Source organism: Populus nigra, chromosome 12 (genome assembly GCF_951802175.1).
Source record: "Populus nigra chromosome 12, ddPopNigr1.1, whole genome shotgun sequence".
Classification (NCBI taxonomy): domain Eukaryota; kingdom Viridiplantae; phylum Streptophyta; class Magnoliopsida; order Malpighiales; family Salicaceae; genus Populus; species Populus nigra.
The window spans coordinates 2836030-2850855 of NC_084863.1; the positions used below are offsets into that span (position 1 = coordinate 2836030).

The window sequence follows — 14826 nt, forward strand, 5'->3', positions numbered from 1 at the left end:
TCTAACCAAATAATTTAGATTCACAAATACTAAGATGGGGAGTAATTAAAAAAATATAAAAAGAAAAAAAATGTGTCCATTTATGGAAGTTTATATATTAAGCAATTCAATATGAACCCTTTAATAAGTTAGAAAAAAATGTGATCGCGTCCTACCAAGCAACTACATTTGTGACTATAATCATCAAACATATATTAGCTGTGTAGTTGACACAGATTAATATTAATAGAAATCTTCCACTTGTGTGCTATAAATTAATCAATTAATTGTACTGTCATTTATAGATTGATCAATTCAATAAGCACTCACAGCTATCTTCATATACAGTAGTGAAGGACCAAGAGTTGATCGAGAGATTTCTTAAAGATATGAAGGGAAAAACCCAATTACCCATTAATGCATAATGGTGCAATTAAATCCAAACTTTTTTAAATTTCGGTGACTTATTTCGTCTCTAATTTCCCCTCTATCCACAGGTAAAGTATCTTCAATGCTGGTTGCTTGCCTGTGTTTCTAAGAATCGACAAAACCTACTAATACTTGATAAAGAAATGGAGCTACATTTGTGGCAGGTACTTTGATCTCACATTAAGCTCACTGGGGCTTGACCTTTTCCCTTTATGGTTGAAGATATAACTACTAGCTAGAGAAAAGTTGAAGAACACACCAAAATATGACCTTTCTCATCATTGTTCCATGCCATGTAAAGGGAACCCGCCCATTGATTGGGATGCGTGGCTCCCCTGAGTAACTACACAAAAGGGTGTCACATCTTCATCTACAACAAAAGAAAATGTTCAGGCTCAACCAACTAACATAAAAGATGATGGATCATCACCCATGAAGTGTGATAAAAATTAATCCAACCTTTATGTGATCTTACTCAATGGAGTGTTATCTCCACAAACTAACCATGGTGATGATCATTGCACACACGCCTCCTTTGACTTTGAGGCAATCCAAAAGGTAAACCACGTCTAAATTAGAACAATAAAGAATTGAAGCTTTGGATGCTTGAAGGGAAGCATGAAATAGAATGGCTGGAAGAGTCGTGTTCTTAACTAAAGGAAGGATAATGGTGGCTTTTCAATGTATTGGCAAGCACGATTATGGTTTAGGGCATGCTCTAGCACCGTGGGTTGGGCACACGTCGATTGTGGATTTCATTTTCTTCTACTAAAATTGAGTCCAATTATAGAAGAGTGTTAAAAGGTGAGATGTCAGGATTACATTTTCAAACGTGTGCAAATTGGTTTTGATGATAGCATGGTTTTTTTTTTCCATTCACAAAGTTGAGTTATACAATTGAAAAAAACAAAACCCTCTCGATAACCTTTGTAATGATAAAAGAGGACCAAAAATACAAAGAAAAAATTCTGACAGAGGAAGTCTTTGTGTAAATATTTTCTCTCTTTTTGTTTTTTCCTTAAGGGGATTTGGGGGGTAACGAAGGTTTTTTGGTGAGATACTGCAGGAGAACATGGTGAAATGGTACGGAAAATGTCTAAAATCAGATAAAGATATAAATATAAGAGGGATATGGAAGATTCAGAGGGTGCCACCCTCAACAAAAGTCCAAACTCACATGACTCGGTCCTTAAACACCACTCAAGTTGTCAAGTTGATGTTCTTACTATAGCAGATGGCTCATAGAATCAAAGGGTCAAACTGTGGTTGGAAGAGAGGAAAAAAGACCTGCATAATTGAAAGGTGAAACGTCGAAGACTTTTGGCAGAAATTGATTTTGATAGGTTTCACCTCGAACCTACATGGCATCGAATGAACAGTAATGTTAGCTTCGAATCCTAACCTAAATACAGTGGTAGCCACAACGGACACTACGATGCAGAATGTTTTTCTATTAAAAAGATATTTTTTCATAATTTCTTTTAATTTGATGTTTTTCATTCAAATACCGGATTGTCACTGTAAAGGAAATTTTGGATAAGAACAATATCAAAAGAAAATCTACCAAATTAATGTTCTACTCATAAAGTAAACATGTGCGCCTTTCAATTGTCAAAAGAAAAAAAAATGGAAATTCTCTGTATAGAATAGCACACAGAACAACTTTATTTCCATTAGTGGATGGGATCAAATATTTTTGTGCCTGTCAAAACTTAAATTCTTGAAGGCATGCACATCATATACATGACTCACACGTTAAATACATCATAAGGGGCAAATCAGATGTGTAGCGGGACTTTGATGCATATGGCTGGCATGTTGGGCAAATTCTTGATGGCAGCTCAATGCAGAAAAAAAAAAATTATGGTAATTATTCTTTCTCCAATCCAACTATATAAAAATCACCCTGCCAATATATATTGGATAAATAAACCTCTAGAACCAAAGTTTTTGGTGATCATAATTAACTGGATGCAGTTGTCATGGTTGTTGCAACGACAGTATGTATATATCTTTGATCTACGCAAGCTGTGATTAATGTGCATGAACACTGAAGGTGCAGAGACTCTTTCTGATTACAATGAATGAACCCAGAGTAGAAACAGAAAAAGGAGCTTGAAAAGTTGAATACTTGGGAGTTTTTAGTATTTTCAACATAGCCAGGCATTGAAGCAATGGGACCTTGCATAACGACATGAAATAGATGGTCACAGAGTATAAAGATCAATTAGTCAGATAGAAAAAATTCAGGAAGGTTTGTAAATTGTAAGCGTCAATAAACCATGATCATAAATTTTGATCTCAACATCTGATTAGCACTCATAAATTCAATTCGAAAAACTAACACACAGCTATCCACCAGTCTAGAGATATTGCAAAGTCTGCAGAGAAACCTCAAGATCCATTTTGAAGATGTGTATTTGGACTCTTTTGTGATTCAATCAATCAATCCATTTCAAGATCCATATTTGTTTCAAGTTCCCAACTTTATTTATGTTAGTTGACGATGTTATAGGATTGTAGTACTTTTCTTGATTTTGTCCTAATTCCAAACTGGGTTTTTCTTGAACACGTTAGACCGAAAGTCTGGAAAGGCAAATTATCTTTGTAGGAAAAAGAATAGATTCTGTTGCAGATTTGCGGTGCTTCGCTTTCATGGCGTCACAGAGACAATTCAATTACAAACAAGAAACCTAAAAGTACAGACTTCATGTGAAAACCTGACTTGGATACGTATCTAAAACGGTGCAGATTTCAGAAATAATAAATATATTCCCAAAGCTATATATTTTCACAGATTGGATCCTTTAGTTAACTTGAAAAAGCTGGTTCCTTGTGGCAATATTATATTTTCAGTGAAAATATGTGAAACCCCATTACCTAACAGGAGGATATACGTACATGCCTCTCCTTCTCCTCTACAAGTTGTATTATATGGTCATCTTGAAAAAGGGTAGTTCGTTTGATGATTAGAATGTCACAAGTAGTTCGAGACATATCATGGAGAATCTTGCAAGACTAAAATTTGAGAAATTAAAATGAGTTCAATATTATTAAACCGGTCTAGCATGTCAACTTGATGATATGTCATATAATTCCGAATTTAGGTTAAGTTTTAAATTAAATTAGATGATAATTAACCTAGTTGATCAACTAATAGGTTAATTATTGATTTTATTAAAATTTAGTTTGATTTTTATTTTATTTTTTAAAAATAATATTATTTTTAACTTTTAAAAAAAAATAAAAAAAATATTATTTTAAATTCACATCTAACCAGTGAACCATATTCCTAAGAAATTATGAATGTAGCCGTATTTAATAACTTTGTTTCACCTTAACCCACGCATGTACAAACTCAAATAGCATGGATTAAACTTCACCCCCAAAGTTTGTCTATAGCCCATCCATGAAGCATAAAAATTACTAGACAGTCCCTTTGTGCTATACCAAGAGTTATTATTTTTTATCCACACACAAAACTAAATATCTAGACATTATTAACTTGTTATTAAAAAGCATTTAATCATGAATTCAAAATATAATGCATGCTAATTTTTTAAAAAAAATATTAAAATGATAATATATTGAAATAATTTCTTTTAAAATATTGAAAGGACAACATAATCGATCAATTTTGGTTAACTTGGATTAACCAGTCAAACTCGCCACCTGTTTCATGAAACCACAATAACCCCAAAATCAAATTAAAATAAATTATGAAATTTAATTATCAATCAAGTCAATATTAAATGATGAAATTGATAAAGGATATATTTAATTAAAAATAAAACAAAAAACTTGAATGAACTAGTATTAATCTAACAAATCTACAATCTAGATTATGCATCGCACTAGATTTAATAAGTTTGTATCAATGAAATCATATTTCATTTAATTATATGATAATTATGCCTATGAGACCTTTTTTATATCAAATAATAATTTTTTTATGAAAAAATAAAAAAAAAATAGGTTAGGCATGTTGTACTGAAATAATAAAGGCATGCTTAAATTTTCTTAAGTTCAATAACAAGATTCAATTTTTATTTAAAGTCACGTATAAAAAAAGACTTTTAAATAAAAAAAAAGAAAGTTTTTTTAAAAAAATCCAAGGAGAAAATGCATTAAATACAAATAAAAAAGCCATATGTTTAGGCCTCCTAGCCAAGGCCTAAAATAAAAGGCTTAAGTATATGGGTCATTCAGTTTAGGCTTGTGTATCTTAGCTTAATTGTTTTTTTTAGTAAATTAGGTAAATAACATGTTATTTACCTAATATTTTTTTAAAAAAAAAAACCGTAAACGACGCGTTGTTTACAACTCAAAGTCTAGCAACAAGGAGATCGCTAGAAAATAAAGCTAAGGCTGTTTTACAACAACAAAAAAGCCTAGTTGTCAACTATTTCTTGATCCAAAAACCCTTAAAAAAAACCCAAAGACCTATGGAACCCATTTATGCCCTTAATCAATTTAGAAACCGATTGGTCCAAAAATAAAAATTAAATTGAAACCTAAAAATTTTCAATCTCATATCTACTCTTAGATAATTTTAAGGTGAAAAAACAACTCAATGAAATTCATCTCATTTAATGGGACATGTTATTATTAAAATCGATTATTTTAATGGTCGAAATTAGTGTCAACTAATATTTTTTCTCTCTACCACAAAAATCTGGTGACATATTCTCTCCTCTCTCAATTTAGAAACTAAAAAATAATAAAAATGAACTTTTGAACCAAGATTGAATTTTTAAAAATAATAAGGTCCAAAATTCTATCAATAGGAAAGTAGGAGGACCAAGGATAACTTTTTACACCAATTTTGAGAAAGTCACCTCGTTTCTTTGCTTTTTTATTTTATTTTAATCCTCTAACTTCCAATCATGCCTTCATCAACAAATCAGAAATTATTAGCCTTCATTTTAGTCATAAAAGGGAAAATCGTTGAAAATAATAGTTTTATAATGAAAAACAAAAAATAAATCAGTGTGTGAATTCATAGTTAAATGTGAAGGGGCACGATACATTTAGCCTAGTAGAACCCTCTTAGACAGCTTAGTATTTTTGTTAATTATGTCAAATATACATGGACATTTTTATATCAGACCTCTTGGTTTTCTAAATTTGATTTCGATAATTATAAAGAAAACCAAGTTTGATGTCTAACAAAATAATAATATGCTATTTTTTTAATTATATAAGATTTAATTTTATGAATCTCTTAATTTTGAAATTTGACATAAACAACTTACTTTTGTCTAAACTAAATAGATTAACATAGTTTTTTTTTGGAAATTTTCTTTTTTACCTACACCAAGCTAGGCTACGGTCTCAGACTCTAAAATGGTTTTTCTCCTTTTGATGAGATGAACTTTTATGGTTTGGCTCAAATATTCAGCTTTCAATACAATGCTCTCTCAAGGCCTACAAACATCAACCATTGTTTTTTTTCCTTATCTTTATATTAGAGGCAAATTATTATTATTATTATTAAAATTACTTATTTGTTGAGTCACTTTAAAATTAATCAAGTTTTATTATTCATTTCTCAGGATTTCAATACCATTACTTTGTCTAGGTACATGTCTAAATAAGGTTCAACAAATCTAGAAAATAATACGAAATTATTTATCTACAATGACTAAATCTAAGTTCTTTATTAGGAGGAGATTCTAAGAGGAAATGAGGTTTTAAATCCAGAAAAGAAATTCTGGAAAATTAGATGAAGAAAAGTATCAAATTTTATCAAAGTAATACAAAATTAATCAACCCCCAACACTCTTTTTCAACCCCATTTTATAAATAATTTTATGAACTAAAAATTGATGAGCTTCCCCACTAATAGTTTTGATTATCCACGATAAACCAGAATTAATCATGAAGGATTTAGGAATTAAATCATATGACTTTTAAACTAAAAAATTTATATATGTATTGTTGAAAGAGTTATGAAAAAGTTGATAAGATTCTTCCTTCCATGACCTAGACAAACCAACTTGCTGGGATAAATAATTATTTATGGACCAAGCTAAAGTTTAATTTTCTGTTGGTAAAAAAATAATTTTTTATAAAGTAAAATATTATTTTACAATAAATCTAGACGAGATCCAAGTAGATCCATGCTAAGCCAACATGCCCATGGGTTTAAGCTCGAAGTCCATTTTGTATCTCTATTTCTATGATTGCTTACTTAAATAAAAAATTATTTTAGTAAATAAATTTAGCAAACATAACTTGGTGAATGCCTTATCTTTTAAAATTAAATATTTTGATCTACATTTTTCTTTTGATTTTTCAAGTTTTATTTTTAGTTATTATTAATGTTTTATTTATTTATTTATTCGCATATATAGTTTTTAATTTATTTAATTACATGTATGTATAATATTTTTAATTTAAATTTAGATTTTTAAACTATAAAAATACATTAAAAAAACTATATATATAGTTTTTTTATAAAAAAATAAAAATACTTGACCTGTTTAAATCTATATAAATACGATAAAAATCCAAACAAATATTTGTTATCATCTCAATGCGTGCCCTGAAGTGAAAGCACCCAATAGTGGGCAAGTCAAAACCTTCTTTAACAAGAAGAAGACAAAAGTCAAATCTTTAATATCACTCTCCGAGTTACCCAGCTTAAAAGGTGCACACACACCCACCCAAGTCAACCAGATGAGATCACTTGATCGTGTTGACTTGAACAATCCAGGTCAGCCATTATGAACCGTCCGATCTAGCAGGGACCCATAAAATGATTCACTGGTAAACGGGTCCAAACTCAGTGATTTGTCTGTATATCAGAACAGCTCAAGCTCTGTCCCTGCATTTTCATGGCTGGCGAAACAGTACATGCCTGCAGCGACACCACCATCTTCACATGTGACGCGCTGCAGGTAAATCCACGAACACAACATATAATAAAAAATTTCTCACATCAAAACAATAAAAAAACATTAAAAAAATTAATTTATTTAAAAAAAACCAAGATTTTTGGAAGCACAGCAGGCCAACCGCGTTCCCCTGCTACAGAGAGAACCCACGAGTGGGCTTGGTGTTAACGGAGACAGAGGAAAGAAGATGATTATTATTATTATTATTATTTATTTTTATTTTTTTCAAAGTTTTTGGAGACATTCACCATAGACATCCACATCTCTGCAAATGTCATATCTGATAAGGTGGTCATGTGGTAGGTCCCATTACACAAACTGAATCATTGTGTCCTGTTTCTGTGTTGTCGCTGTAAGTTTTTTTGGAGTTTAGTAGCAGCTGTGTCTGCATCATAAATTGCATTTCAAAAAAAAACAAATATCATATTACAGCACGGTCATTTATAATTTTTGTGTTTTAAAAATATTTTTAAAAAATTAATTTTTTTTATTTTAAATTAATTTTTTGTATTTTTAAATGATTTTAATATGCTTGTATTAAAAATAGATTTTAAAAAATAAAAAAACATTTTTAAAATATTTTTAAATAAAAACACTTTAAAAAATACAAGTTAATAAACTTTTAATCAGAAAAACATTCTGTTACAAACTTTTGTCAGGATCTTAATTAATGTTTAGGATACACTTGTGCTCCATCAAATCTTGAAATCCTAACCAAGATTCCAAAAATTAAATAATGTTATTAATTAATTCATAGTTCTAAGAATGATTTTTATATTATTTATTAATAAAATTTCTTTCAAATACATGCAAACATATATAAAAGATGCAATGCTCTCCAATTGGATCCTAATCACGTTGGATTTTAAGGATATAAAAAATACTCTATATATAGTGGTCAATTTAATGATGTTCATAATTATTTAATTGCATATTAAAAAAATAAATAATTATTTTAAAGCCTGGGAATATATAGTTCAGATTTAATAGCTTTTCACCACAATGAACTTGATTAAACGTCAGCAATTATATGTTGCTATCCACACGCAATTAATTAATTGGACATTCTAATTATTTTTTTCAAGTGAAAATAGAAATTATAAACACAATATCCATGCATATATCTTTGAATATTCCAGTTGGGTTCGAAAAAGTAATGATTCGCGCTTTCCTTTTCGACTGACTAAAGCTTTGCAAATTGTTTTGGTTTATTTGGCAAGAATATCGAAAAGGCCAGGACAAATGCCATATAAGGAAAACAAACTTCTAAAACTTAAAATTTAGTGCAGAAATTAAATTGAAAATTATTTATATATATATATAGAACAATTATTTTATATCTGAAGAAACAAGAAATTCAGTCCTCAAATTTTTTTTTTCCCTCTCAAATTGTCGGTGCCCACTAAAATACAAATATTCATACATGTCTCTCCTCCAAAATACATCGAAACAATGTCAAATACAAGATACTATCTATTGTTTACAAAATTTAAAACATATCCACTTAAATATTATTATAGTCCTATGTGTTATTACTGCCATTACCACGTAGAGAAGCACAATTAGAATTCAAAATCCAAAGGTGGTACCTGAACCATATTTTTCTCACCATCACCAACATGCAATGTTGAATTACTAGTCCCATTTTGAGATGAACTGCTATCCCTGGTTTCTGGTAAGCTTGACCGGTTTTCCGGGGAAGCCGAGCGGTTGTCCGGTGCTACGAGTGTTCCCTGGTTGTACAAGGTGCTTAATTGGTGAAAGTAAGGACATGTCCTTGAATCGATGGACCTCTTCTTGTTAACATCCTTGGTTTTTCTGAAGTACTTGTTTATGTTCTCCCATTTTTCCTTGCATCTCTTTGCACTCCTCTTGTAACCCGATTCCAACATCCCTTGTGAGATTCTTTCCCATAGTGGAGCCCTTGCTGATCCTTCTTTGTCTTCATTGTTGTTGTAGAGACTGCACCTTAGGTTTATCAAAGCTAACACCTCATCTCTTGGCCATCTCTTGCCAATGTCATCTTTATATGTAGACTTTGCTTGCACTTTATTATGACTTGGCAACGTGTTTGGTGGTCCTAATGTGCTGCTGTGAGAATTGAGAAAATTAGGGTTTTGGGGGGCTGCAGGTACTGCTAGTGTAGATGAATTCGTCGGCACTTGTGGAATGTTTGGGGCAAGAGTTGAGGTAGGGTTTTGCGGTTCTTGATTTTCTGTCCATGAAGTATTGGTTTTGGCTAGAATGGAGGTGGACTTTTGATGGTCTAAAGCTGTAGCGGATGATGTAGCTGTTTTCAGTTGGCTTTCGTTACTGGTCTGACTAACTGGATTAGGGTTTTGTGCCAGCACCAAGGAAGATGAACTGGAAGCATTTGAAGAGTTTGGTACATTAACAGGATCAGGGGCAGTTTTCTCTCCAAGAATTTCAACAGAAGAGTCACTTGATGTGAATTTTTTCAAGAACCTGATTAACGTAGCTTGTCTATCATTTGCAAGAGCTTGTTCATGTGCCCTAAGCTCAAGTTCCTTGTTGATCCTATCCATTTCTAGCTTCTTCCGTGCTTCTTCTTTTGCAACCTTCTCTTCATCTCTCTTAACCATATCTTCAAGAAGTTTATTATGCATCTCTTCTTGTTGAGCCATCATGGTGTTCACAATATCTTCACAAAGACGCTTGAACATCTCAAACTTCTTCTCCCTTTTTCTTTTATTGCTCTTTGATTTTTCAACCAGTGCTAATTTCCCATTATTATCTTGATCAGTTTGGTTTCCTACCGTTTGATCAATTCTCGTTTCTTCTTCCAGGTTCTGTCTCATCTTGTCTTGTTCTTCATCTTCAGTACCTGGCTTGTCTATCTTTTTGTTCTTTTCTCCAGCTGTAACTTCTTGGTGAGGGTTTTGATCTCCATGATAAATCTCTTCTAACTCACTAAAGCTAGCCCTGTAATTCTTGTTGTAACTAATGTTGCTATTGAAGTATCTGCTCTCTTCTTCAAATTTCTCCTTGCACTTCTCAGCACTCCTTTTGAAACCAGTCTCTGCAAGCTTCCTGTACCCATCATAAACGTGTAAAACCAAAACAACCTGTATATCATTAGCATTTATTTTCTTCTTTCCATTAATTATTATTCCCAATTGTATAATATACAAACAAGTTCTTCTTTAAATACTGTACACCTTTCTCTCCTTCTCTCAATAATTAAGTGTGTGGGTGTGTGTGTGTAATGAGATTCGAAATCCCCACACAAGATATATACTGATCATATACTTGAAGAAAGAACTTATCTATAGCATAGCTTCGATTGATCATGATCACATCTTCAAGTACTCTTGGTAAAGATTCACTTAATTCGACCAAATATCTAACTAGCTAGTTAACTTCAATAACAAAATGCTTGTACTAAAACCACGCCAAGTGTTTAATTTGTGACTCAAAGAAAAGAGAGAAAATAGAAGAAACATAAGCAAAAACATCAAAATCTTGATGTATATATATGTATTGTCTTTACCTGGATACATGTTCCCAGGTGAATTCAGGAAACCAGGTCTCCATGCTAGATCTGATCCTCAACAGTGCAAGCACTTCATCATTAGACCACGGATTGACCAATTCCGGCATTGATCTTTCTCTTTCAAACTGTTCCATATTCATAGCCACCAAGTTATTCTCTTGTTTCTCACCATCTTTGTTAGTGGGTGCACCTTGGTGCAATATTGGGTGCAGAAGGTTTGGCTGTAGCGGTACTTGTTGAGAAGAGGTAGTGTAAGGATAAAAACTAGGGAAGTTGGTAGTATTAGAGGATCCCTGGAGAAGAGGAAAAGAGAGACCAGGTGGGGGGAGTGATGTTGTTCTTGAAGCTATGAATTGATGGAATTGTTCTGGGACTCCTTCAAACATTTTTGTGCTTTGTGCTTGTGTTCTCTCTACCCTTCTTTACTCAACTCTATCGCTGTAAATTGGAAAAATTGAAAATGGTATTCACAACACTACAAAAACTAGTTTTCTCTCTCTCATTTATCAAGGACTTTGTCATATCATGGAAGGCTATAGATAGCCCACCACACCCTTTAGGAGGAAAGTGAACTCGCTATCCTACGAGAGAAAATGGCACATTGTGTTTGGAGTAGGAAAGTGCAATACATAGCCATAGCTGAGAATGGGGGTGGTAGGCGAGACAACGATACTTATTATTGTATCTTTAGGTCTTTCAGAATCCTATGCAGTAGCTGATGCTCATGATGGTGTAATTAGCGGCAAGGGGATGGCAGGACACGTGAAAACATGCAGAGACTGGGACCAAATTATTTAAGGAAGGAAGCCATGGGGTATTTTCACATGGTACTGAAGGCTACAGCAGCATTTGCACAGCTTTAGTGAGGCCAGCCCTTCTATTTTTGGGATAAATTGGTGTATTCATGGGGGTATTCACAGTTTGAAGACTGCTCTGTAATTCCATGAATTATTGAAGAGTTTCATCAAGTTTTGAATCAATGAGTGAGGTAATAGAAAATCTTTCGAGAGATATTGACCAGATTCTTCCCTGCCGGGTTTTAAATTTTCTTTTAATGGAGATTTTATAGTGTTAAAACATGGACATTTCTATCTTGTGAGGCCGAGTTGTTTTAATAATTTGTCTTCTCATCACATTCATGCTCCTGAAAACAATAAAAAGCAAGAAGTCCCTTCAGAATAAAGGCTGCTGAGGTCTTAGAAATCTTCCATGTCCAGAAATAAAAGCTGTAGGGCAGCAGCCAGCTCGCTTGATTTCAGTCTTTGGGTCCAGAGCGCAAACCGTGTCCATACTCCACCTGTCCTTGTCCTCAACTGGGCTTTCTTTGCTTTTTACTGTTGAAAGAATCAAATGCTGGGCTTCTGCTTCGTTTCCATCCAACTCACTTGATTCCTGAATCATTATTGTATAGATGAAGATGTTTTTATTTTTATTTTATTTATTTTAGTAAATTATGAGTTTTATTTTTTATTTTTTTGTGTTTTTTTAAGATAAATCTAAAAAATAACTAATAAGATGATACTAATTATTCTCTGACACCATAAAATTTTCTCAACTTCATGGGGAATTCTTTTCTAGAAAATTAAAAATTATAATTCTGCTATAAATGAAAGAATATCCGGTGCTCAGAATTAAATACCCATCACTCCAAGCTTTATTTATTTAAATTAAGATACAGGTATTGATTATCGGTATGTTTTATATAATATAAAAAAATGAAATGAAAATCACATCAATTTTAATATATGAATCATCAATCAACATACTTCATTTTAATTAAATTAAATGAAGTATGAAATGATGGGTGCTTCGGATATTTCTACCATAATTAATAATGTCAATTTATTTCCTTCATTTTCCAAAAGAGAATGCTTTGGCTAGAACTGTGCATCACTGGCGTTTTGAAAGTGCAAGAAAGACTAATGGGTTTTGAGTTTGACTTTTCTCTTTTCCTCTGCTTTTGAATTATTGTATTTGCATGGCTCCCCAAGCATTGGGCTATGCAGTCGCAGTCTTTGCTTTGGCTTTAAAACAATATCAATTTTAGTACTCAACCAAACATAGTCTAACATGCCATTTTTAACTTATTTTTTATGCACTTTAATTATCTTTTAAAAATTTATATTATATTTAATGTGATTTTTATAAATTAATTTAGTTATTTTCTAATATTTAACTCAAGAAATAGTTACAAGTATGTTTGGTTTAAAATTGAGTAAAAAATTTAATTTTTAATAGGTAGATTTAAACTTATATTAAATTTATTTTTAAAAACTTAATTACTTTGAGTCAATTTTATCAAACATGATTTTAATTCAAGGTCATGTTAACTCAATGTTATCATAAATTATTGATGAAAAACAACTTTTAAATAACGATTTAAAATTAAAAATCATAATTTAAAAGTTACACTAAACAAATTCTTAATGTATTTATTGGCTTCATCAAGATTAAAGCACAAATTATTTTATTAAATTAACAAGTCCATCTACAATATTATGGATTGGAAACAAGGATGACGGGCGGCCACGACAAACTTTCACCAAGTAAAATCCAAAATTAAGAATGATGTGAACTGTGAAGAATAGGATTCTTTGATCCTGTGGGCATACATGAGTTGTCTCAAACGTCCACGTGTAATTTATCTATCGGTTTGGAAATGATATAACAGGAAAGCTAAAAAAACACTTACTAGTCACTATAGTCGTAGATCTATAATATATTCTACTTGAAGTGTAATTATCATTTTATCATTCTCATAAAATTAAATGCCTTTGTGCTGGGTTTTTTTTTTAAATTTTCATTGGTCATTAAAAGATTCACAGGGAATATAAGTGCTTTTTTTCCAATTTTTAAGCACAATAAAAAAAATTATGTATTTTATTTTTTAAAGATAATAAAATGACAAGTTTACCTTTTAAATAATAAAAAAAACTATGCATCTTTTGGTCTTTTCCCTCAACCTTTTTTTATTTTCAAGTTTTTTAAGGGCAATTTAATCTTAAACAACAATTAACTGTTATTTAAATAAAAAGGTTGTGGAAGGTATGCTCGACGCCTGAGAGTTTGGACTGCACGTGTTGGCAGCGGTGGAGTGGTTTGTTGCTGGTGTGGTTTTGTTTTCCTCTATTTCTCTCTTTTCTCCCAGGAATTACATCTTGGTTTTTTTTTTGTTAGTATTTTAATTTCAAATCTTATCCTTTTGATTTTTATTTTTTGTTCTTGTTCTTTTTAAAAAAGTTTAATTTATTTTTTGTTCTTGTTTTTTAAATATAATAAAATGATAAGTTTATCTTTTAAATAAAAAAAACTACGCATCTTTTGGACTTTTTGCTGAGTTTTTTTTATTATCAAGTTTTTCAAAGACAATTTAATCTTTTAACAATAATTAATTGTTATTTAAATGAAAAAATTGTGGGTGATATGCCCAACTTTTGGGAGGTACTTGTGCATTTCAGACTGTACATGTTGGTAACGATGGAGTGGTTTGTTGCTGGTGTGATTTTGTTTTTTTTCTATTTCTCTCTCTTCTTCTAAGAATTACACCTTGGTCCTATTTGTTGTAAGTATTTCAACTTCAAATCTTATCCTTTTGATTTTAATTTTTTGTTTTTGTCCTTTTTAAAAATGTTTAATTTATTTTTAATTTCATCATTTAATCTCAATTTGTCATATATTATTTTTTTCAATTCAGTACTTATTCTTTTTATTTTTATTTTTTCTTTGCCTTTTTATAAAGTTTTATTAATTTTTAATTTTATCATTCAATTTAAATTTATGATATATTATATTTTTCAATCTAGTCCCCATTCTTTTGATTTGTTTTTGTCCTTTTTGTTAAAGTTAATTTTCTTTTCAATTTCACTCTCCAATAAAAAAAACTATAGTTGTCCTCTAATTTATTTTTTATTTTAATTTTTATTCTCGTTATTTTTATTACTTTTTTTTCCTGATTTCATCATTTAATGTTTGATTTGTTGGGGATTGGGCTTCATGATTTTTCCA

The 14826-nt window shown here is 31.2% G+C and overlaps 1 protein-coding gene across 1 annotated transcript; it reads right to left on the reverse strand.

The window, feature by feature from the left end:
- Window positions 1-8626: 8626 nt before the first annotated feature.
- Window positions 8627-11442, reverse strand: LOC133668992 (trihelix transcription factor GTL2-like). Its single transcript, XM_062089010.1, has 2 exons — window positions 10819-11442; window positions 8627-10358 (listed from the first exon to the last, which is right to left on the reverse strand). Exons 1-2 carry the CDS (start codon window positions 11205-11207, stop codon window positions 8870-8872), a joined length of 1878 nt encoding a protein of 625 aa, XP_061944994.1. The 5' UTR covers window positions 11208-11442; the 3' UTR covers window positions 8627-8869.
- Window positions 11443-14826: the final 3384 nt, after the last annotated feature.

Bases quoted from the DNA above. Each gene is read 5' to 3' on its own strand.
- LOC133668992 (XM_062089010.1), bottom strand. From the start codon at position 11,207: ATGTTTGAAGGAGTCCCAGAACAATTCCATCAATTCATAGCTTCAAGA. The intron at 10,359-10,818 runs GTAAAGACAATA...TGATGGGTACAG, and splicing joins ACCTGGGAACATGTATCCAG to GAAGCTTGCAGAGACTGGTT.